The sequence below is a fragment of the Carcharodon carcharias genome, chromosome 20, assembly GCF_017639515.1.
Source record: "Carcharodon carcharias isolate sCarCar2 chromosome 20, sCarCar2.pri, whole genome shotgun sequence".
NCBI lineage: Eukaryota > Metazoa > Chordata > Chondrichthyes > Lamniformes > Lamnidae > Carcharodon > Carcharodon carcharias.
Window position 1 is genome coordinate 75654803 of NC_054486.1, and position 24759 is coordinate 75679561.

At 45.0% G+C, this 24759-nt stretch overlaps 1 protein-coding gene across 2 annotated transcripts in view; it reads left to right on the plus strand.

The window, feature by feature from the left end:
• Window positions 1-24759, plus strand: part of LOC121292193 (ena/VASP-like protein) — a 248366-nt gene that overhangs the window by 179803 nt on the left and 43804 nt on the right. Inside the window, exons 5-7 of one of the 2 annotated variants that reach the window (XM_041213864.1) lie at window positions 2054-2112; window positions 16728-17609; window positions 18473-18711. In XM_041213864.1, the coding sequence (XP_041069798.1) occupies window positions 2054-2112; window positions 16728-17609; window positions 18473-18711 (1180 nt within the window). The remainder of the gene's footprint in view (window positions 1-2053; window positions 2113-16727; window positions 17610-18472; window positions 18712-24759) is intronic. The other variant, XM_041213865.1, reaches the window with a different exon arrangement.

The window sequence follows — 24759 nt, forward strand, 5'->3', positions numbered from 1 at the left end:
CTGGCAACACCCATGCACTTCTCTCATGGGGTACTGGATAGTGATCAGGGTGCAGGAGGAGGTTATCACTTCCTAAAACCTTTCTAGCCTAAGAAATGGTGACTTGACTCCTCAGTAAAACAAAGTGAAGCTGCATCTGCTTCCTCCCAACAGCATGAGATTGGGAGATTGTAGATTCAAACTGATATCTTTCCGCTTGGTGAAACAGCATATTGAAGTACAGGCGGGCTGCTACGCTGTACCAATTGCTTTTAAATGTTCCAATTGTTTTAAATAATCCCTGCTGTATTTAGCTGTGTTATAAACCTTGGTATGTTTCAATGCATAAGCAGTGTGGCTGCAAAATTGCCACTATTAACAGAAATAAATAAATTTGTAAGTAAAAATCAATTTATTCAGGGTTTTTGAGTTTCTGAAGTTCTTACTGAAAGTGTCGGCCTCGTTTTGTATTTTCCACATTTGAGTGATGCAGACTGCAGAGAAGAAACTGAAGTAAATCCTTATACAATAGCAATAGAACAATCTCAAAATTCAGCAGCCAGGGTTGATTTATAGCTCAGAATGGGGCTGATACAGCTGCAACTGTTGAGAATGTAAATAAGCAATGATTTAACAACAAATTTGTGGTGGAAAATATTTGACAAATATATTCCATATTGTCAGTCTTAACAACAGTACCAAGATTTTAAAATTATCCACACATACTTAGTGTTCGCAAGTTATTATTATAATAAAATAATTGTTCAACATTAAATGCAGAAATTCAAATGAAGCTTCAGCCTCATTTCTGAACCAGGTCAATTAGGCCACTGATTGAGGTATAGAAAATCAATGATTGGCACCCAAGTATAACTTCTCAGTCATTCTGTGCTCTTGCAATAGTAAGGATAACAGAAAGCTTACGTCCTTGTTACAACTGCATTTAGCTGCACTTGTTAACCAACCCATTCAAACCAGTTTCCCTTAGACTAGAGTTCTAGAACAACTTACACCATAACTTTACTGATAGCAACCTGATTGCTTTGTTTCCAAAGTGTTGTTTATGGTTAATTTTTTGATGATCAAACTGCAGAAATTAATAGTGGAAAGCTGAAAAATAGTCAACTTTTTATACCAATGTAACTGTGCAACATTGCCTGACTGGGTAGTGGTTCACTGCAGAGCAAAGCTCCCTACTACACTGTAATCACAAATCCAACATCGCAAAATCTCTGACTGCAGCAGTTTACAATTTCCAGTTTTCTTACCATTTACCCTTGTGACCTGTAAGTGAGCAGTTTTATGTTATGAAAAGTACCGAAAACTAGGTCATCACTGTTTGAAGTAACTTCTGTTACAAAATGCAGAATTTTCAGTAAGAGGAAAATTTCATCCCATCAGTCAAGACTGAATTAGGATCAGGGCTCTAAAGGTAAAAGACTGGTGAGTTATTTGACTGAGGTGTTATTTTGAAAGGAGATATGGGGATATATTTTGTCTTCATTGCTTGAAGTGTAATCTGGTAGAGTGGACTTCCCAACCTTTGTGGAACCAGCCCAATTTTCATTGTTTTCAATTCTACAACAAGTAAGTGATCTACTCCACCAGATTATCAACCAAGCAGTGAAAGCAGAAATCTAGCCTATACTGACAACCATATGAGTGGCTTTGTGAACACAACATTTGCATATTCCTCAAAGTGGCCAAGTATGAAGAACAAAATAGATCCGTCATAGCTTTGAGGTACAATATGGTGTTACCATCATTTTCTCATTATCAAAAATTGAAATGATCTAAAAGCTTCTATTATGAGTTGGAAAGTTGAATTTCTCTCTCTGGTGATTCTCAAGGTAGTGAGTTTAAGCAGTGATATAAAATATTAATTTATCACTTGTCTTAAAACCCTTAAATAATGTAAATTAAGATTTGCATTTCTTGGTTAATATTAGCTCTCTGGTTTTAGTGCTGGATCAAAGTTTGGTTATTCATTATTCAAAAAAATGAAAGAAATAAATTGACTCATAGGAATATTAAAATGGAGCATCCCTGTAATTGTTTTGAAAAACTTCTCTAGGCAACTAATGGAACAACGGCATGAACAGATGGAGAGAGAACGACGGGCTTCCGTATCTGGTGAGTTTTTTTTAGTGACATATTCAGGCATGGTATCAATCCTGAGCTTCAATACCTGTAATCAACTTCCTTAAAGAAGAACTTCCAGGGACGGTATTAAAATGGTGCAAAAATATATTCCAAAGTTTTGGGTCAGAATTATATATGGTCTCATGGACTGAGCCAGCAAGGGCTGCCACATGAGCTTGTGTACCTGTTTTGGGCGCAAGTCAAATTTCTTAGCCAGTGATGGCAAAATTTAATGATGGCTGGGATGCAAAATAGGTGGCAGCAGATCAGCTCATTGAAATCAATGGAAAGAAAAATCGGACAGGGTATATAACGCATGGCCAATCAGCTACAATACTGCCTGTTGTGAACCCTGGCAAAGTTGAATTTCACCTCCAACATTGGTATCTTTATACTAAGATTAAGAAAAATTATTGTGGGTGTTTAGGGGTATTAATGGGCATGAAACAATAACAACTTATACTTATATAGCACCTTTAATGTAGCAAAATGGTGCTTCAAAGGAGCATTATAAAGAAACATTTGACATCATAAGGGATATTAGCACAGATAGCCAAAAGCTTTTAAGAACCATCTCAAAGAAAGAAGAGGTAGACAGGTGGAGTGGTTTAGGGAGGGAATTCCAGAGCTTATTGTGTTGGCAACTGAAGGCATTGTGGAGCGAATAAAATCAAGAGATGCCCAAGAGAACAGAATTGGAGGAAAGCAGATATCTTGGAAAGTAGTAGAGCTGGAGGAGATTACAGAGGTAGGCAGGGATGAGGCCACGGAGGGATTTGAAAACTAGGATAAAAATTTTAAAACTGACATTGCTTAACAAGGAGCTACTGTTGGTTGGCAGGCATAGGGTTGATGAATGAACAGGACCCAATGCGGGCTAGGACACCAGCAGCAAAGTTTTGAATAGCCTCAAGTTAATGGAGATGCTAAAAACAAAAAATTGCGGATGCTGGAAATCCAAAAGAAAAACAGAATTACCTGGAAAAACTCAGCAGGTCTGGCAGCATCGGCAGAGAAGAAAAGAGTTGACGTTTTGAGTCCTCATGACCCTTCCACAGAACTGAGCGATATAAGGAGAGGGGTGAAATATAAGCTGGTTTAAGGTGGGTGTGGGGGTTTGAGTTGGGGGAGAGAAGTGGAGGGGGGTGGTGTGGTTGTAGGGACAAGCAAGCAGTGATAGGAGCAGATAATCAAAAGATGTCACAGACAAAAGAACAAAAGAACACAGAGGTGTTGAAGTTGGTGATATTATCTAAACGAATGTGCTAATTAAGAATGGATGGTAGGGCACTCAAGGTATAGCTCTAGTGGGGGTGGGGGGGGCATAAAAGATTTAAAAATAATGGAAATAGGTGGGAAAAGAAAAATCTATATAAATTATTGGAAAAAACAAAAGGAAGGGGGAAGAAACAGAAAGGGTGCGGTGGGAGGTTCTTGTGAGCTCCCTGAAAGCAGACAGCCGCTGTGGAGCTGCCCTCAGGGAGCTGCGGACCTGTACAGATTAAATGCTTCAAACTGTGTCTATGCAACACATTCAAGCACCTGACAGCAGAACTGAAAAAAATATCAGTCCCCAGATATCTTGTTTTATTATATTTCACCCCGGACCTTTCATCCCATGCTTGAGTGAGGTTCGTTAAAAACGGGCTGCCTGCCTGCGTGTTTTGCCAGTGCGACAAATGCAAAATCACATGGGCAATGTAAAATCGTGGACAATAGGGTTTTTAATGGCCTGATATGGCCCTTTAATTGTCAGCGGGCACGGCTCCAACTCCCACGCATGCCCGCAGACCTCAATATTGCTCATGTGCATAATGACATCTGGATGCATACCCAACGTCATTTTGTGCAATTTCACATGCACTTGAGTCAGGCGCGTGCCTGTTCAATCAACGTAAAATTTTGTTTAATGTTTGAAGTCTTCCCAATATTTAGTTAATGGAAATTTCTGCTAATCCAGCACGAGATGTTTGACAACAGTCTGACAATTTCGAGACAACGGAGGGTTCGAAAAATGTGGTGGTGTAGTAAAACTGAGTGTTGTCAGTATACATGGAGAAGCTTACACTGTGTTTTTGAATGATGTTACTGAAAGGCAGCATGTAGATGAGAAATAGGAGGAAGCCAAGGATAGAAGCTGGGGGAGCACAAGAGATAATAGTGCAGCATATAAGTACAAATACAAATGCAAATATTATTACTGTCGTGTTTTATTGCACCAAACGAGCAGTGTAGCCTTAGTACACACTAATGTGATAATGTAACTTTCAGTGTTGTGTTATTATCAAACTGGCAGGGTTATATTACTGTCAGTGTTTGCACATGTCGGCAGATGGTAAGGTTATTATCTATCTTAGTACACAACAGAAGAGTTAGTGTTACTACATGACAGTGGGGGGACCACTAATTTCAATGTTAAAACATTCGCTGGGAGGCAGGAAGTCAGTGTCAGAAAGCACAAATAACAGAATACCACCATCAGTGTTAGGGATCACCATTAACTATTGCTGTCAATGTTAGTACCTCATAACAGCTCAATCAACACTTTCAGAAGTGATGGTTTTTAAATTTGGAGACTTACATTTGTTGATGTATACTTTCTATAAACTGCTTCTGTATTCTGCAACCTCATTGCTGAAAATTATGGCAATTTGATAATGAAGAGGCAATTTATGAGCTGATTTCATGGCATCTTCCATATTATGCTAAAGTTGCCTTGAGAATGTTTTTAACAACTGTTCAAATCCCACAAAAGCACAGCTGGTTTGCATAAATTTAGTGCCAAACTTATAAAGGAAAAGCCTATGGCAAAGGTAATTATAGTGCATCTAAAACCAAGTGAAAATGTAAGAATATCGTATTTTTGCACTCATCTCACCAAAGGAAACATGCAAATAATTTTTGAATTATTTAGTGAGGCAGAGAGAGGAATTAATTAATGAAGGATTGAAAGAAGTCACTCCAAAGTATCAGAAGATGCCATTTATAGGACAGCATTGGAAGAGGCCTTGGAGCAGATCACCCTGCACAATATCTTGACTAGGAAAGAACCTGCTCCTCCTCCTCATGTACCTCCTAAGTAAATAACAAGAATATTTTTGATACTGTGTGTGATACTCGTTACCCTGCCATGGTCCTGAGATGGTTTCAATAAACCAAAGAAGTTGAATAGCTACCACATTACTGGAAATTACAATTTAATTGTGACAGCATGCATTAAAGAGAGATGTTTGGACTGTAATGTTCAAATTAGATAAATGCAAATTGATGAACACTTCAATCTTTATCTAAACACGATCTTTATTGATCTGTTGCTTTCCCAGGCAAAATAGTCATACAATTATCAACATTCAACTTGTATTGCATGAATGTTTCTACACAGCTCTGTTTCCTAGGACATATTGGCCAAAATTTTCTGTTTGGTGGGTGGGAGGAGCAGGGGCGGCCACAGACCCGATCAGGGCCATGCTGCCATTTTGCATGGGTGGGCCAATTAAGGCCCGCCCAGCGCATTTCCAATTCCCGTGGATAGCGGGAGTGTGCAGGCTGCAGCTGGTGTGCACAGACTGCCGGGTCCAATGACAACCCAGCAGTCTGTTTAAAAGAAGGCCTGGCAGCCTCCTGGAGGCTGTTCGCAATGGCCACCTGGAGATCCAACTACAGGGGGTCTGCTCAGCAGGGCACTCTGGAGGGAAGGGCAGAGGAGCAGGGCAGGCTGCAGGGTCTGCCACAGGAGCAGGGTAGGCCAGTGGGGGGCCATTGTGCCCCTCGCTTTTCTGATGATTGCTTTGCTGCCCTCCTCGAGGAGGAGGCAGCACGGCGGGAGGTGCTGGTTCCCCAGGATAGGAGGAGGAAGCCTCCCCACATGACCAAACATGCCTGGAAGGAGTTGGCAGAGGTGATGAGCTCTTGCTATGTGGTGCAGCGCACCTGGATCCAGTGCCGTAAGCCATCAATGATTTGTTGTGCTCTGGAAGGGTGAGTGCCATGTTGATGTTGGGTATTTAACCCAGCAGGTAGCCTTAGCCTTTCAGGGACCCCCCCACCCCCCCAAGCCTTTTTGTCATGACTGCATTGAATCATGTTGGGCATTTCTCGTACATTGAGTGAGCAAGCAGATAGTGCCCATGCATACATCAGCCTGAGTGGTTCATGAGGAGATGGGTTGCTCTTAGTTGCACATGACTAGTCTGGGGGCAACCTGCAGGAAATGCAGCTAGATGCATACTCAGAACCCCAACACATGGCCTGTTCATGGTGATGAGATTGTGGAAGGGAGCCTCAAGGTCTTGTGGCCAAGAGCCATCTGCTGCCCTCGACGCTGCACGTAGTTGCGCCTCCTTGCTATGGGAGCTAAGACTGTGTGTTTCCTAAAGTGATGGACGCAGAATTTGTCCAAGGTGACCTTTGGGGAGGTGGGGTTGGGAGCAGGTGTACTATCTTTTTGTGACTGATCAACAGTAGCGTGGAGAGGAGGCACTGGAGGCCTGATATGGGCCACTGTGGTTGGTGTGCAGCATGCGCATGCACAGAGTCTATGTGCGATTAGCTGCAATGAATGGTCTTCTCTGTTTTTCAGGAGAAAAATGGTCACAATGCCTGTGAGTGTTTGTGGACTGGAAGCGGCCAGGCCCAGCTGATAATTTTGAGCCGATTCGAGCAGGAGGCCCTGGAGCTTGAGAGGCGCCATGCACCCAGGTCCACAGGCGTCGTTGAGGCTGGGGTGGAACGGCCAGGTATTTGAGGTGCACAGTGACATCCGCTCTGTCTTCCCACTATCCATAGCACTGATGATTGTTTGAATCATTATTGTTGCAACATTGCTCATTCACGGACTGATAGAGTCAGAGGTGTGGGTCATAGACAAAGGTCCCTTGGCCCTTCAATGATGCGCGTGTCAACCACCTTCCAAAGTCACCTTATCCCATTTCTGACCACTATCCCCATGGCCTTGTATGCCATGGCATCGCAACTGTACATCCAAGTACTTATTACAACAGGAGGGTTTCTGCGTCCACCACCCTTTCAGGCAGTGCGTCCCACATTACTGTGTGCAAAAGTTCCTCATCACCTCACCTATCAACCTCATGCCCCTTACCTTAAATCAATGTCACCAGGTTACTCATTCCTCCGTCAAGGGGAAAAGTTCCTTTCTCCTACCTATGCCCCTCATTATGTTATAAAGCTCTATAATGCGACATCTCAATCTCCTCTGCTGCAGATGAAATATCCCCAGTCTATGCTATGTCTCCTCATAACTCCAACTCTCCAGCCCAGCATGTATCTTGGTCAGTGACCTCTGCACACTCTCCACTCCAATCACATTCCTCCCCTGAAGCGCAACTGCACGCAGAACTATAGCTGTGGCCTAGGCAGCGTTTTCTGCACTTGCAACATGACCTCCCTGTTCCTATATTCGGTTCCTCAGCTAATAAAAGCAAGTATGGCATTTACCTTCTTAAGCACCTTAACGGGCCTGTTGACATGCCCAGCAAGGTCCCTCTGATGCTCCTTATTTTCCACAGTCTTACCATTCCTCGTGTATTTCCGTACCTTGTTTCTCCTGCCCAAATGCATCACCTCACACTTATCAACATAACATTCCATTTGGCATTCCTTAGACCATCTGACCAGCCTGTCTGTATCTGCCTGTAATGTTTTGGGTCTCCTCCTGACTATTTGCCATCCCACCAATATTCATCTCCATAGGTTCTGGAAGGTTGAGCGCATAATGAGCCAGGGGGAAAGGGATGAAGTGTGTCACTGTGTGCACACTAACTGATCCACTGTCCTGGTTGTTATTTTCAGCATCATCAGAACCTGTCGACCAGGAGCAATTGCAGATGCCCCCTCTCACACCTGAGGGCCCTCAACTGTCACCTGCGTCACACCATTTCTGCGAGGCAGGCACCACGGCAGATACTAGCACATCGGTGGCAATTGCAACATCCGCTCGTGTCCCAGGGCACAGTGGAGAGGGCACTTAACAATTGCTGGAGGAGCTGGCAGAGACAGAGAGTGCTGATGGCGTCAGCAGCCGGAGGACTGCAGGGGACCAGGCACATGCTGAGCCAGGGCGTGATGATGTGCCTCTGGAGTCGCCCGTAATGCAGCAGCTGCAGGAAATGCGGCCGGGTGTGCGGGAGCATCTGGGAGTGTTACATGAGATGACGTTTCGCTTGGTGTCCGTGGTGGAGGAGTCCACACGGAGCATCAGTGATGCAATGAGCTTCATGGCAGAGCTTCATGCTTCTTCCATGGAGAGAATGGCAACTCTCGTGGAGAGGGGCTTCCAAGAGAACAAGCAGCTTCTCCTGGGGTTACGCTCGGACCTGCAAGCCCTCACGGCACCAGTGGCCAGAGCAGGCCAATGCCAATGTAGAAGATGGTGTGGGCTTTAAGCTTCCCAACTCGTTGCCCATCCATCGACAGTGAGCTGGGAGGTCCAGGACAACCTCACGTTGGCGGAGCAGCTGCCTATCGTTTCTGCGGACTCCTCTCACGGTGCTCCGGATGAGGGCAACAGCTGCTCCGCCTCTCTCCCAGTGACCACTTCATCAGGTGAGACTGCGACGACTGGGGAAATGCCAGCTGTGGAGCTGGCAGATCCCTCCCAGGCGGGGCCAGCACAGATTCTACAGGCCAGAGGACAATCGTCAAGGTCATCGAGGCCAACAGGACAGCAGAGTCAGCAGGCTGTTTCAGAAGCCTCTCCAAGCGATGGGGTGGCACCAAGATGTAGCACCCATAAACTTAAGCATAAGCACCTTAGGCATATCACGGGTTTCTCACTGGTGCTTTTGTGTTGGCCCTAGATTAAGGAATTATTATTTGTTTTTGGTTGAAAAACGTTTTGCTTTTATTGTGTGAGACCTTATGATGGAGAAAATTAAACCAGATGTGTTATCATGGCTGAGGGTGGCTCCTTTGTTCTGCATTTGTATGTTTTAGATACATGTCATGAGTGTTTGAGTGGACCTTGAAGTTTATGTCCAAAGTCCTTAGTTGCAGCTGATGAAGTGGCAAATGTAGCACGTAAGTGCTGACTATGGAAGCGCTAGGCAAGGCTGGTCCTCCTGATCCATGTGTGTGGAGCTGGCTGAAGGTTCATTGGATTAAAGTGTCCCTGGTGTCCCTGCCTCCTTGGTGTAGTCCCAGGTCAGTGTTTCGCTCCTCATCACTCCCCTGTGCCTCCCCATTCTCAGAATCAGTGCTGGACTCATCATGTGCAGCCATATCCACTGCGTCAACATCTTCATCGTCCACTGCGTCTCCCCTTTCGAGCGCAAGATTGTGGAGAGCGCAGCAGACTACCACTATCACCGAGACACGATCTGGGGAGTACTGGAGTGCGCCCCCTGAGTGGCCCAGGTGTCGGAAGCACATTTTGAGAAGACCAATGGCTCTCTCCACCACAGCCCTTGTGGAGACATGGCTCCTATTGTACCACTGCTTAGCTTCTGTTCTTGGATGGTGGAGAGGCGACATGAGCCACCTTCTGAGGGGATAACCCTCGTCACCCAGCAGCCATCCATCCAGCCAAGCCGGAGCACTGAAGAGCCCCGGCACCTGGGAGTGTCTGAGGATGTAGGTGTCATGGGAGCTGCCTGGGTATCTTGCACAAACTTGCAGAATCAGCATCCTGTGATCACACACATGTTCATGGAGTGGAATCCCTTCCTGTTGATGAAGGCACCGGGCTCTCCTGCTGGTGCCTTGATGGCCACGTGTGCAGTCTGGACGCGGGGGAAATCAGCAATCGCTGGGAAGCCTCTGGCTCGCTGTGTCTGACTTGCCTGGTCCCAGCGGAAGTGGATGAAGGTCAATACACTTCTGAACAGAGCGTCTGTGACCTTGACACAAGTGTGCACAGTTGATAGGGAGACACCACAAAGATTGCCCACCGAGCCCTGGAAGGAGCCAGAGGCATAGAAGTTGATGGCAACTGTGACCCTCAGAGCCGCTGGCATGGGGTGTCCGCCCACACATTTAGGAGAGACCTCAGGGCCAATCATCTGGCAGATGTAGTTGACTGTCTCCCTTGACAGTCGGAGTCTCCTTCAGCACTGCACCTCAGTCATATTGAGGTAGCTGCTTCTCTGCTTGTATACCCTGGCAGCAGGATAGTGGCGTCTTCTACGGCCCCTTCCACCTTGCACAACCTCATGGCCCTGAGCCCCTTGTGCCTGTGCCTGTACTCCCAAAGGTGGCTCCCCTGGAGGCTAATTGTGCACTAATGGCCTCCTCCTTATTCTAGCCCTCCCTTCTTCCTCAGAGGAGCTGCCTCCAGTGGACATGTCAGAACCCATACCTCGGCTAAAGGGAGGCCTTCGGAAAGCTGTAGGCCCGATAAAGATTCCTAACTGACGAGTGCTGACCTGAAGGTTCAAAGTACACAGAGAGCTGCTGGAATTCGTTCTGAACTGCTACAGATTATGCAGGCAAGTTTAAAAAACTTCCTGCAATAAATAGTCTCGGACCAGATTGACAACCCCACTGAGCCCTCTTATCCCACCCTTGGATGAGTTTCATTAAAAAGTCGCTTACCCGCCTGCCCATTGCGCCCATGCGCCAAGCCAAAGATCACACAGGTGCCTGAAAATCGGTGTCAATTGTTGATTTAAGGGCCTTAACTAGCCTGTTAATTACTGATGGGCGCGCGTCGAACTTCATTGCACGCCCGCCCGGCGAAATATTGTGATGGCGTGCAGTGACGTCGGGACGCTCACCCAGCATCACCTCACATCATTTTATGGACTGACATGTGGGGCCTGTCCCCTGCACGTCAAGCAGAAAATTCTGCCCATAGAACCTTAGAAATTTGTAGCCCTTCAGTCAATCATGCTTGCGCTGGCTTTTTCTAGAGCAATCCGAAACTAATCCCATCATCTTGCTCTTTACCTGTAGCCCTTAATTTTCCTCTGATTTAAATGTTTATCCACATTTCCCTTAAAGGATATAATGGGACATGCAATCGTATGCAAAAGCTACCTGTGTGAATGCTTCCTTTGAAACTCGAAACACAATTACCCTATCTGTCCATTGTTTTGGATTAAATGTGAAAATGAGTCTAGAGATCCTTTCCTCACTAAGAGAGCAACTTTTGAATCTATGTTCTGTTGTTTATTATTTTAAAAAATTGAAGTTTTTTTTCCGACACACGGTTGATTAATTTATTCAAACCAAAACAAAAATATTCATGGTCATATCACCTGCATGATGTATTGTACCAGGTATAATTCCATCTCCTTCAGAGGATTGTCATCAACAACACTCAAAGTCTGCAGGCTACCAGATAATTTAGTTATTTGACATGATTCAGCACCATAGAACATGCTTTGCATTTGTCTTCAAGGACATTTGTCATCATCACGAAGGTCTGTCGAGTTTATAAGCAGTTGATATATGCCCAATTGCCAGGTAGCCAGTTGAATCCTAGTTGACAGTCTGTACAGTTGGAAATGATATGGTCATTTATAGAAAAATCTGCTGTCCACTCCTGCCAAGGAAGGAGAAATAAAAATAATCAGTAAAGGTTGACCAGATCTGGGGCAGAATTCTCCAGTCAGCGAGCAGGGGCAGGGCCTGCTCGCCGACGTGTAAAATGACATGTGGTGACGTCAGGTTGGCGTCCCGACATCATCGCGTGTCATTTAGATTTTCAGTTCGGCAGGCACACGGCCAACTCGGCTGTGCGCCCACCGAACTGTCAAAGGCCTATTGAGGCCATTTAAAACCTAATTCATTCAATTTAATGAGCTGTCCGTCCAACCTTAAAGTTGGCGGCCTTTGCATTTTTCATGAAACCTCATCCACCAGCAGAGTTTTAAAATCTAATAAAAATTTATACATTTATTCTTAGACACCTTCCAGCTCATGCAATAGTGTCATATGAGAGGACAGATTTTAAAAGTGTTAAAAACCTTTATTTAAAACATTAGCATTGAAACAAATCTCCCTGAGGCACCTCTGTGCCTCAGGGAGATCTCTGCGCTCTTTTGCGCACATGTGTGAAAAAGTGCAGGGAACCTCTCGGGGAATCCACCCCCCTGCCCGCACAGGGAGCGCTCAGCGCTTCCGGGCAAGCGTCACACTAGGCAGGCCTTAATTGGCCCGCCCGTGTAAAATATTGGCGCGTCCCCGATTGAGGGCGCAGATCGGGTTTGTGCCCACCCCCACACAACCCCCCCCAGCAGGGGGAAATTTCTGGCCCAGTGTTGCTAGTGGTGTATAGAACAAATTAGTGTGAATTAGCAACATGATTTGGTCATAAAATTCATTCACCAATTTTGCTCTTTTGGCTGAATGATGAAGATGTGGGCTAGGAAAACTATGTTGCAGAAGACTGGTAACAATGGGAGGGTGGCAGGGTGAAAGGTAAAACATAATAACACCAGACAACATTTAAAACTGCATTAGTATGAATGCAGATCCTCCCATCCCCCTATTCTTTAAGGGAAACGTGGATAAACATTTAAACCAGAGGAAAATGAAGGACTACAGGTGACGAGCAGGGCAATGAGATTAGTTTAGGATTGCTCTAGAAAAAAGCCAGCACAAGCATGATTGACTGAATGGTTGCAAATTTCTAAGATTCTATATATCCTAGCAACCAGAGCTGTGTAGAAACATTCATGCAATGCTAGCTGAACCTTGATAGTTGCATGACTATTTTGCCTGGTAAAGCAGAAAGATGTACCATGGCAATTGGATTTGTGGGAGGTGAAAAGATTTTCTTGGAGTTGTATCATGTCAAAATATGTTTGCATCATATTACTTTGGAGAATACAGGCAATATACCCGTGCTTCTGGCTGTCCTTATTAAATATGATGCAGTGTGGCTTGCACTGTCCTCAGTGAGAGCCAAGTTTAGGATTTCCTCTGCCTCTTCCCTCCCTCAATCCTATCCCATTCCATCTTAATCTTTTTCCTGTCACTTTTTGCAGCCATTTACATCCTTGCCATCTTCTTCTTACTGGGAAAATGGATAATATGACAATTTCTGTCAAAATTTCTAATGTCGGTATTTAATATCAACACAGGGAGGCAGTGGTGTAGTGGTATTGTCACTGGACTAGTAATCCAGAGACCCAGGGTAATGCTCAGGCAACTTCCGAGTGCTCCCCGGATTCAAATCCCAAGATGGCAGATAGTGGAATTTGAATTCAATAAGTATCCAGAATTAAAAGTATAATAATGACGATGAAACCATTGTCGATTTGTTGTAAAATCCAATCTGTTTCACTAATGTCCTTTAGGGAAGGAAATCTGCTGTCCTTACTTGGTCTGGCCTACACGTGACTCCAGACCCACAGAAATATGGTTGACTCTTAAACGTGCTTTGAAATGGTTGTATCAAACTGCTACAAAGTCTAAAAGGAATGAAACCAGACTGATCACCTGATATTGACCTATGCACCAGAAACAACAATGGCAAACTCAGCCCTGTCAACCCTGCAAAGTCCTCCTTACTAACATCTGGGGATTTGTGCCAAAACTGGGAGAGCTGTCTGACGGACTAGTCATATTCACAGAATCATACCTTACAGACAATGTGCCAGACACCGCTGTCACCATCCCTGGTATGTCCTGTCCCACTAGACAGACCCAGCAGAGGTGGCGGCACAATGGTATACAGTTGGGAGGGAGTTGCCCTGGGAGTCCTCAACTTCGACTCCGGACCACATGAAGTGTCATGGCATCAGGTCAAATGTGGGCAAGGAAACCTCCTGCTGATTACCACGTACTCTCCCCTCTCAGCTGATGAATCAGTATTCCTCCATGTTGAACACAACTTGGAGGAAGCACCGGGGTGGAAAAGGCATAGAATGCACTCTGGGTGAGGGACTTCAAATTCCATCATCAAGAGTGGCTCAGTAACACCACAACTGACAAAGGACATAGCTGCTAGACTGGGTCGCGGCAGGTGGTGAGAGAACCAACACGAGGGAAAGACATACTAGATCTCATTTTCACCAGCCTACCTGCCGCAAATGCATCTGTCCATGACAGTATCAGTACGAGTGACCACCGCACTGTCCTTGTGGAGACAAAGTCCCATCTTCACATTTGAGGACACCCTCCATCGTGTTGTGTGGCACTACCACTGTGCTAAACTGATTTTAAACAGATCTAGCAACTCAAGGCTGGGCAACCATGAGGTGCTGTGGGCCATCAGCAGCAGCAGAACTGTACTTGACCATAATCTGTCACCTCATGGCCCAGCATATCCCCACTCTACCATTACCACCAAGCCAGGGGATCAGCCCTGCTTCAGTGAAGAGTGCAATAGGGCATGCCAGCAGCAGCACCAGGCCTATCTAAAAATTGGGTGTCAATCTGGCGAAGCTATAACACAGGGCTACTTGCATGCCAAATAGCATAATCAGCAAGTGATAGACAGAACTAAGCGATTCCGCAACCAACAGATCACATCTAAGCTCTGCAGTCCTGCCACATCCAGTCATGAATGGTGGTGGACAATTAGACAACTCACTGGAGGAGGAGGCTTCACAAGTATCCCCATCCTCAATGATGGGGTAGCCCAGCACATCAGTGCAAAAGATAAGGCTGAATCATTTGCAAGAATCTTCAGCCAGAAGTACTGAGTGGATGATCCATCTCAGCCTCCTCCAGAAGTGCCCACTATTCAGCACCATTTGCGACTCCTCAGATACTGATGCAGTCCATGTCCAAATACAGCACGATCTGGACAATATCCAGGCTTGGGCTGACAAGTGGCAAGCAACATTCATGCCACACAAATGCAAGGCAATGACCATCTCCAGCAAGAGAGAATCCAACCATTACCCCTTGACATTCAGTGACATTACCATCAGTGAATCCCCCATTATCAGCATCCAAGGGGTTACCATTGACCAGAAACTGAACTGGACTCAGTCATATAAGTACTGTGGCTACAAGCGCAGGTCAGAGGCTCAGAACCCTGCAGTGAGTAACCTCCTGATTCCCCAAAGCCTGTCCACCATCTACAAAGCACAAATCAGGAGTGTGATGGAATACTCTCCATTTCTCTGGATGGGTGCAGCTCCAACAACACTCAAGAAGCTTGACATCATCCAGGACAAAGCAACCCACTTGATTGGTACCCCATCCACAAAATATCACTCCCTCCACCAACAACGCAGTGTCAGCAGTGGGTATCTTCCACAAGATGCACTGCACGAACTCACCAAGGCTCCTTAGACAGCGGGCAGAATTTTGCCTTCGGATGGCGGGCAGCCGAACTCAGCCGCCAAAACAGGGCTGGCAGCCATTTTGAGTGCGTGGGCCAATTAAGGCCCGCCCAGCGGTCCTCCCAACAGGAAGCGCTATGCGCTTCCTGTGTGGGGGTGGAGGGATTCGCCATCTGTCAAAGTAAGTTTACTGACAGGTAAGAAAAGTCAAAAGATAGAGAAATATTAAAATTATTAACATGTCGCACACACAAGATGGGACATATTAATAAGAAACACATAAGGCTTATTAAATTTTTTTAAAAATGGACATGAAACTTCATCCTGCCAGTGGATGAAGTTTCATGAATAAATTGGAGCCCGCTGGGGTTCCTGGCCTGCCCGCCAGCCTTAAGTTTGGACGGTCAGGGTCTATAAAGGTGAATTAGCCTGTCAATGGCCTTAATTGGCCATTGACAGGTCGGCTGGCAGACAGCTGATTTCGCTGTCCACCCGCCTTCTTGAAGATTTAAATGGACTGGGATGACTTTGGGGGTTCCTCCCGACATCATCCCGTGTCATTTTCCCCACGGCAACCGGGCCCCACCCCCAAATTGCCAAGGGGAATATCCTGGCCAGCACCTTCCAAACCCAAGACCACTAACATCTGGAAGGACAAGGGCAGCAGACACATGGGAACATCACCACCTGGAAGTCCCCCCCAAGCTACACACCATCCCGACTTGGAAATATATCGCCATTCCTTCACTGTCGCTGAGTCAAAATTCTGGAACTCCCTCCCTAACAGCACTGTGGGTGTACCTGCACCACATGGACTACAGCGATTCAAGGAGGCAGCTCACCACCACCTTCTCAAGGGCAATTAGGGATGGGCAATAAATGTTGGCCTAGCCAGTGACACCATCATCCCATAAATGAATAAAAGAAAACAAACCATTAAAAAGACAACAACGCACCCCATGGGTCAGGTGCCTATGTACCTACATAAAAACAACAGATGAAATTTTTCTATTACTTTTCAGATAATTTTAAGGATTCCCCAACCAGAGCCCAAGTTCATGGTCCTATGTTAGTGTGAAAAGTAAATCTTTACTCCTACACATCAGGCCATGAATGGAATATACTTTGCATTGAATATGTACTTATTTAAATTCTCTACTCATTTGCCCTAAGCAGTTTTTCAACAACATTTTTCATTTGATCACTTAATTTCTCACAAAAGTAAATATACAGCCATATCAGAGTGAAAATATTGTGGAAAAATGATTGGTCCAATCTTTCTCTTTGCCAGCATGTGTTTCAACTGCATAATTATGGTAGAAGTACTTTAAATTTCAGTTGCTCTTTTCCTTTTTGAATTATAATATATTCCACTTACTGTTTCTTCTCTTCTTTTTTTCTGTTGCTCAGTTTCTACCCTTCAGATCAAAGTTGTCCCCTCCCCTTGCCATAGCCAATCTCCTCCACCTGAATACAGTAATTGCAGTGTGATTGTATCTGCTGGTGCTGCCCCTCCTCCATCTTATGCCAGAGCTACATCCTTTGATTCTATAGCTTCCTCTAAAGCAGTTTTTGCTGATGATTCCTGCCAGTTACCATCCAGCAGTGCAGATACTGAATCTGTACCTCTTAGAGCCTCTGCATCACAATTATCCGCTTCCCTAAGTTCTGCGTTTTCTCCTGTGCAACCAAACCGTGGGACCATGGGCCAGCGTGTTAAGCTAAACCCATTATCCCCTCCTTCTGCTCCCTCGCACCCTCCACCTTTGCTTCCTAAACCTGTCTGTCATTCATCTGCTACATTTTCTCCTCTACCTCCATCTCCTCCTGTAATGATCACCTCTCCTCCCCACAGGGCTGTTGGACCACAGCCTATAATTCCAGTTGCTCTTCCTGTTATTCATGTGCGTGATGGCAAGATTAAAAGACCTATGGATTCTGTGGTCCAGGTCGCTCTATCTGATGCAAACCAGAATGGTCAAGATGAAGATAATTTTCTAACAACTCACCTGGCCTCCTCCAGATCTCCAATAAAAAATACAGAGGGCTCTTTCACATTTCCTTTAGAATCTACCCCTGTATCTCAGGTGTCAGCCTTAAGTAGTCCTTCCAATTCTCAAATCCATCCTCAGCTACCATCTTCATGTCCACTCCCTGCACAGCAGCTTTACAAGACAACCTCACACTTCATTACATCTCCTCCATTTTATGCTGCTTTCTCTGAGTCAGCAGTGTCCAAGAAGATTCCATCTCCCATGACATCAGTTACTTCAACTGCCATTACCCAGTCGGGTAAGTGATGTCGTGCTGGAAATCACGCAACCTATGTGTGTATTTTTGCTGATAGCATCTCTTGGTCTGTTTTTTCTTCTTTCCCTGCTTGGTTTGAATGTAGAAATAGTTCATGCCTGTTGACATGCACAAAATTTTAAAGGACTAGTTTGATGGAAGATCTATATTATATATGTTAAAATTTTATTTTAAAAAGTAACTTTAGTTTTGGGGTGTCATTCTTATTGCCTGCTTTCTCGCTATTGTTTTTCCTAATAAAACATCTGAAATCTGGATTCCTGTTACAGGTTATTATAATATCCAATGCAATTGCAACCAACCAGGATTGTTCTATAATTATCAAAAATTGACAGATTCTCCTAGTAAGGCTTGCTTTGCACCTGAGGATGCTATTCAACCCTGCTTAATTTTATATTTGAATGGAGATAGAGGGTTAAAAAAAAACTCAAAGTATTTTATGATACAAACATAAGGCAAGGAAATGATTTATAAAAATCTATTGTGCCAGTCCTTTAAAACGGCCTTTAATAGAGGGGAAGGTACCTAAACTAATCCCCTTTGTCAATGGAAATTGTGATATCAATTTTTAAAATATTGGAATTAAACACAATTCTACTTTATTTTAACCAATGATATTTAACTTGTGCTGAAAGACTAACCAGATAACATGAGTAAATTTTAAACCTATCTTCTCTTAGATTTCAGAGTGCAATGAAATATTAACATTTTTATGGATCTTTACCTAAACATTACAGTAACTTGTTTTAACAGCATATGATAACATTCTGACCTTTCCTTCTAATTGGTGACGTTCTTCAAGCAGACTAACACTGTACTTAAATTTATTTTAACTTTTATTTCAGTTCCCTCTGCTCCTCCTGGAGGACCCCCAACGCAACCTACATGCCCCCCGCCACCTCCTGCTGGTGGTCCCCCACCACCTCCACCGCCACCAGGGCCTCCACCAGCGCCTGGAGGTGGACCACCTCCTCCTCCTCCATTGCCAGCTTGTGGAAGCCCTGGAGCTAGAGGGGATGATGGACCTTCTGCTTCAGGTCTAGCAGCAGCACTCGCTGGAGCCAAACTGAGGAAAACTAGCCGGGTAGGAGTCATACTTTTCTTTTAAACACTTTTGTGCCATGTAAAACTATGAGGACATTTTTTTATGAATGGGTGATGCAGTCACATCATGATCTGCAAAAATGACTTTGGTGTGCATTTTGTGTGACAGTGTAGTGCCAAAAAGTACACTAGACACTTGCACCGAGATCAACAATCACCTCTCCTCCCCACAGAGCAAATCTTAGTGACCATTTTAACATTTTCACTGAATGTTGATATTAAAGTCTTATTGAAGCTACATCTGACACTTTATGCTGACTTTTGGTTGCTTTTTAACAAGACAGATGTAGAGTTATTGGAGTGAGTGCTGAGATAGGGTATATGAACAGCGGTTTTCTGCTCGAACCATTACTATAATATGATATATTATGATATTAATATACGTGTTTATATTTATTACAATTTTTGAGCTTTGAGGATTTGATCTTGCTTTATCATCCTGCAGTAAAACAGGCAAATAACCCTCTAGTCTGTAATTGACTGGATATTGCAAATGAAATGCCTATTTTACATAGGCTGTTCCTGTTTGGATGAAATAATTGTGAGGTGATAAAATTGCATTTACTTGGTTTTCTTTAGTTAATGAATAATGATATCTTTGGGCCAGATTTTTGCAAAGTCAGGAAGGTTTATTGGACTTTTAAAAATGGCAGGTAGGACCCAGATGCAGATGTCCAGCCCCCATTTCCAACAGATCCAATTTTTGCTGGCGGGCAAAGGGGGTGGGGTGTTCGCACAGGAGGGGAACCTGTGCCATTTGAACTTAGTACTGAGTTTAGACAGACCTAATTTTGGCTATTACGAGGATCTTAACCCGCAATATGGGAGTCACAAATTGATGGAATAGAAGTAAACGCTGTTGAAGGGAAGATAAAGTATGTTTACATGTCATCATCTGAAGTTTTTAAATCCCCTGCTCTTTAGATATGAAAAAAAATAGGCTGAACTGTAGGTGAGTGTTTTTTAAAAAATCCCTCTGCTAACTGCTTTGGTTGACAGGCCATCTGGTGTATGTTAGAAAAAGACATTACCATCCAGTCAAGCAGTTTCAATAGAGATCTGTGTTGACATTTCCCTAAGGGGTATTGTTATGTCATTTTGAATGCTTGGTTGAGTTTCAAAAGCTACAATTCTCTCAGCATGGAGTTCTGAGTTCACTATTTGATTGACAGTTTAACTAGGCTATTAAAAGATTAAGCTGTCTTTGATGTGAGGTCTGAATAGAAGTTTATTTTTTAAGAGATTATCCACTTGAGATTTAAAAGCTTTGGATTGGTTTCATGAATGGGTGTTTTTTCACTATCAAGTATGTATGAATAAGAGCTGTATGATTGTCAAAAGTTTATTTTTTTCATCTCTACATGGCTCCTGAGGTCTGCTCACGGTAGATACTGGGTGAGTGGCTAGCGGGGTGACATGAGGGCTATGAGGGGACAGGCCACTGGGTGGAGGCATGAGTTGGCATTATCGTGGCATGGGAGCAATGAGAAGGGTATGGGGGGTGGGGAGATGAGGGGGTTTGAGGGTGAAGACTTGAGGGCCTAATAGCTTCTAAAGCAACTGGGGCAAAGCCCCAGAGAACCGAGGCAAGTCTTCTAACCAACCTGTCATGGCACTTTCCCGTTTCCCTAGCCACCTACGATCTTCCACGGTCAGCAGGCCTGGCCTTACCCCTGCCACCACCTGCACGGAACGAAAACTGGATCTAATAGGGCCCTGTAAAGCAAAGTGGGTCTGCCGGGTCGGGAAATTTTGAAATAGCAAAAATCTGGCTCTTTGAGTTGCAAATTGATTGCAATGCCATTTAGCCTCTTAGAAAGGGGAACTTGTCAATACTGTTCAATCAATTCAAAATTTCTGTGTTAGTTAGTGACTAAAAGTTTGAATTTACATTGTCACAAAAGCTGGACTTTACAGGACGGTTATATTTTAAAATGGCCCCATTAACTTTAGGTGAAACAGAATGTTCTGAATAGGGGTGCGTGGCGGTGAATTACAGATAAACACCTCCGTTTGGAGACAGGCCTATGTGTGATCCAGTGGCCAGGGGAAAATAACTCAAGCAGAAACCCATTGAAGTTTTGGGTGTCAGATTTAACACCTTTACACAGTATCTAGACAGGGGAGACAAAGAAGCTCCTGTTGTGGGGAAACAGGTAGCCTGTTTTGTGCCAGGTGGCTTGTTTTGTGCTACTGGCCAAGCATGAAGCTGGTAAGTGTTCTGTTTCTGTTCAGGAGATAGAGAACAGAACAGACAGGGCTTTTGGACAGCTAAGGAATGGAGAGATTCCTAGGTGTGCCTTGTCGGTGATAATTGGACCTGGAAAACTCAGGCTGAGTGGAACGAATGTCAAAGGACACTGGAGGTTTTGACCTGCAAGGCAGTGAGAAGTGAGCCTGATGGAGAGCTGCGAGGGTTTAGGGGACTGTTCCTTTAATGTTACATATCTGCCAAATGTGAGGTGTTGCGTAAATGTTTTTTGCAAAACATGTTCCAGTTTTGTTAGTTGGTTAATGCAAAAGTACCTTTTCTTTAGTTTGATATGATAGTTTAAATGGCATTTCATCTATGTTGACTTTGTTACAGTAAAGGTCATAAAACGTGAAATATTGTCCAGTTCTTTCTGTTGATCACTGGGAAACTCATCTCTCTTGCAAGTTATCAGTCTTTGCGAAGATTGTAACAACATGGTGTCTACAAATCATGGCAGCAAGCTGGTAAACCAATTGACAGATCTTGTCTGTCAGGCATCAGTGATAGAGATTTCTTCCTTTGCATATACAGCAAATGTAGGGAAATTACAGAGCTTGTGAGAGATCTGATGACACAACCAATTTATGTCAGCTTTGTGAAAACAGGAATGGAACATTTTTAAGAATAATTATCAAACTGAAATCATTGACTTTGTGTAGATAGAAATTCTGGTCGGGATTTTCCATGTCTGCTGGTGTTGGGCATATTCAGTGGCATGAGCAGACAATATGGCAAGAAGGACAAAAATCAGTTTCACAACATTGTAAAACCAGTTTGCAATTGTCCACTCAGCTCATCGACGGACCGCCTTCCCCACCATCAGACATCGGGAACCTCATTGTAATATATCAGCATATCATTATAAGGCCAGCCTGCCGGACTCTGGAGGCTGGAGGAAGAGGTAAGGCTGGAGGAAGGAATCGGGGGGCGTGGGGGTGCTAAGTGTGGCAGAAGAAGTAAAGGTGTCTCTGAAGGAGTCAGGAAGGGGGAGGGACTAATCGGGGAGGGGTGGAAGTCTGTGGGCGTGGGGGTACTAAGTGAGAAGAAGAGTTTCGGCGGGGGTGCGGAATGTCCAGGTGAAAGTGCAAGGGGGGGTTCTGTTGGGCCCATGACTGCCTCCTGAGAAGCAAACCAAGAGTATGTGTGGTATGAGGGAATGGCGAGAGTGACCGAGGACAGAGTGAGGTGGTAGAGTGGGAGCATGAACGTTCAATGGTAGCGGTAGAAGAGACGGCAAGTGTGGTTGGTGGGGACTCAGAGGCAGACACGGACCCTGGGGGTGGGAAGGAGGAGTTGGGTGAGGTGAATGTGAATGGGGATGGGATTTTCAGGAAGGAAGGGAACGTGCATGTTCATCTGAACATCCCCGAAGGAAAAGGGTTGTGGCTGGTAGGCAACGCAGGAAAGGTGCAAAATGATGCCAGCAGGATTAGCTATGATGGGGGAAAGGAAATGGGTAAAAACAAAAAAACTGCAGATGCTGGAAATCTAAAACAAAAACAGAATTACCTGGAAAAACTCAGCAGGTCTGACAGCATCGGCGGACAAGAAAAGAGTTGACGTTTCGAGTCCTCATGACCCTTCGACAGAACTTGAGTGAGTGCAAGAAAGGGGTGAAATATAAGCTGGTTTAAGGTGTGTTTGAGGGGGGGGTTTGGGTGGGAGGAGAGAGAGAAGTGGAGGGGGTTGTTGTGGTTGTAGGGACAAACAAGCAGTAATAGAAGCAGATCATCAAAAGATGTCACATCTTTTGATGATCTGTTTCTATTACTGCTTGTTTGTCCCTACAACCACACCAACCCCCTCCACTTCTCTCTCTCTCCCCCCACCCAAACCCGCCCCCCCCAAACACACCTTAACCCAGCTTATATTTCACCCCTTTCTTGGACTCACTCAAGTTCTGTCGAAGGGTCATGAGGACTCGAAACGTCAACTCTTTTCTTGTCCGTCGATGCTGCCAGACCTGCTAAGTTTTTCCAGGTAATTCTGTTTTTGTGAAAGGAAATGGGTGACTGGGGGAGGGGAAAAGATGGGGGAGTGCATGAGAAACCTAATCCAGACCCTGCTGTCCAAATCAAAAGTGAAACAACAGTCATGGTTGGCGAGGTCAGGTGCTGCATGGAAGTGTAATCATTGGGTTAGCAGAGATGCAGGTCAGCTCAGATGGACAACTGAAAGCAAACCCAAGCAGGCAGCATTCAAAATGCTCAGGATATTGAGGTGAGTACGATACCTGAAGAATCTGCATGCGTGGGAGAGTGCTTGCATGTGATGTTCCCATGCCTTCTGCTGACTCTCCAGGATTAGTTGGAAGGCCAAATCTAGAGGTTCATCCTCTGAATCGGACCAGACAAATGCCTGATCCCCAGCTGTCCTCCGAGTGCCAGGGAGTTCGCACGAGCTTGCCGCCTGCTGCTGCGGACATGTGTCCATGATGTGAGCACATTGTGAACCTGAGCTTGCTCTAGGTCTAGGTTCCACTGGTGCAGGGTGTTGGTAAGTGTTTTGATGGATCTTCTAGGCTGCTTATTTCCAGCTCTTCAATAGAGGAGGTGTCCTCTTGGCTGGAGGTGGGGACGTGGATGGAGCTGAGGGACTGGCTGGCTGAGGGTGTTAGTTGCTTGGCAGAGCTCCATGTGAACTGAAGTAGAGATAAGAAGTGCATGGCAGCACAGTCGAAAGCAGGAGAGAGAACACTCATATTTGCATTGAGAGAGGGATGATGTGGTGCAGGATCCTTACGAGGGTGTTTGCCGCCGACCTTACTGTCTCCCCAGGCACGGTCCATGTCCTCACCAGTCAGTGAGATAGCACACTCCTCAAAATGAGTGAGGGATCTCTCCCTGTTGATGTAAGCAGGCTTTTCCTGCATGAAAACAGATGGAGAGTGTGTGAGCAGGACAAGTGGCACTGCGTGGAATGTTTGTGTGGTGAGCGGTGCCGTGGACAGGATGTGGACATGAGTTCAAGAGGATATGAGCTTGATGGAGATGTGAGGGTGTGTTTGAGAGTTAGTGGTGTTGTCCCTTAGGGAGTGAGATCCCTGTGGATGTGATGGGTTTGTGAGTGTGTGAGTTGAGAGTGATGAAAAGAGTGAATTACCTTGGTGGAATGAATGAGACCATTTATCCTATAGTGGCACTGGGTGGCTGTCATCTTTTGCAGGGCATTGGCACTGACCACTGCTGCCAACACCTCCCAAGCCAGATTAGTGAGGTTGCTGCCCATCCTGCGGCCAGAACAGCGTTAGAGAACATCAGAGCCTCAACTGTGTCTAAAAGGCGCTCGAGGGATGCAGCATTGAACCTGGGAGCTGCAGTCTTTTTGCCTTTCAGGGCTATGTCTTCTTTGCAGCAGTTGTGGGCTGGAAGCACTGAGAGGTGATGGCATGGCGGACGAATGAGAGCCCGCCCCCCATGGAAACAGCGTGTTTCCCAGGAATGCATAATTAACGTGGCGGGTTAGGGACAATACGGCGTGAAAAGCTGCCATTGCATATTGTTTTACCCGCCCGCTACCATACTTAATGCAAATCTGGGATGATTCTGCCCTCTGACTCTGGTTTAAATCAGAAATTAAATCCAAGATCTTTAGTGGAATAACTGTTGACATTTCGTAATGTAGGATCATTGTAATGTTCTATATAATGTGCTAGCTTGTGGTTTTAACAGTAGTGTTACAGTATATCTGAATAATGATAATTCAGGCTAACCAGATAAAGGTGTTAAAATTCAAATTCGGCAGATGTTTAATATGGGTAGATAAATTGCCCAT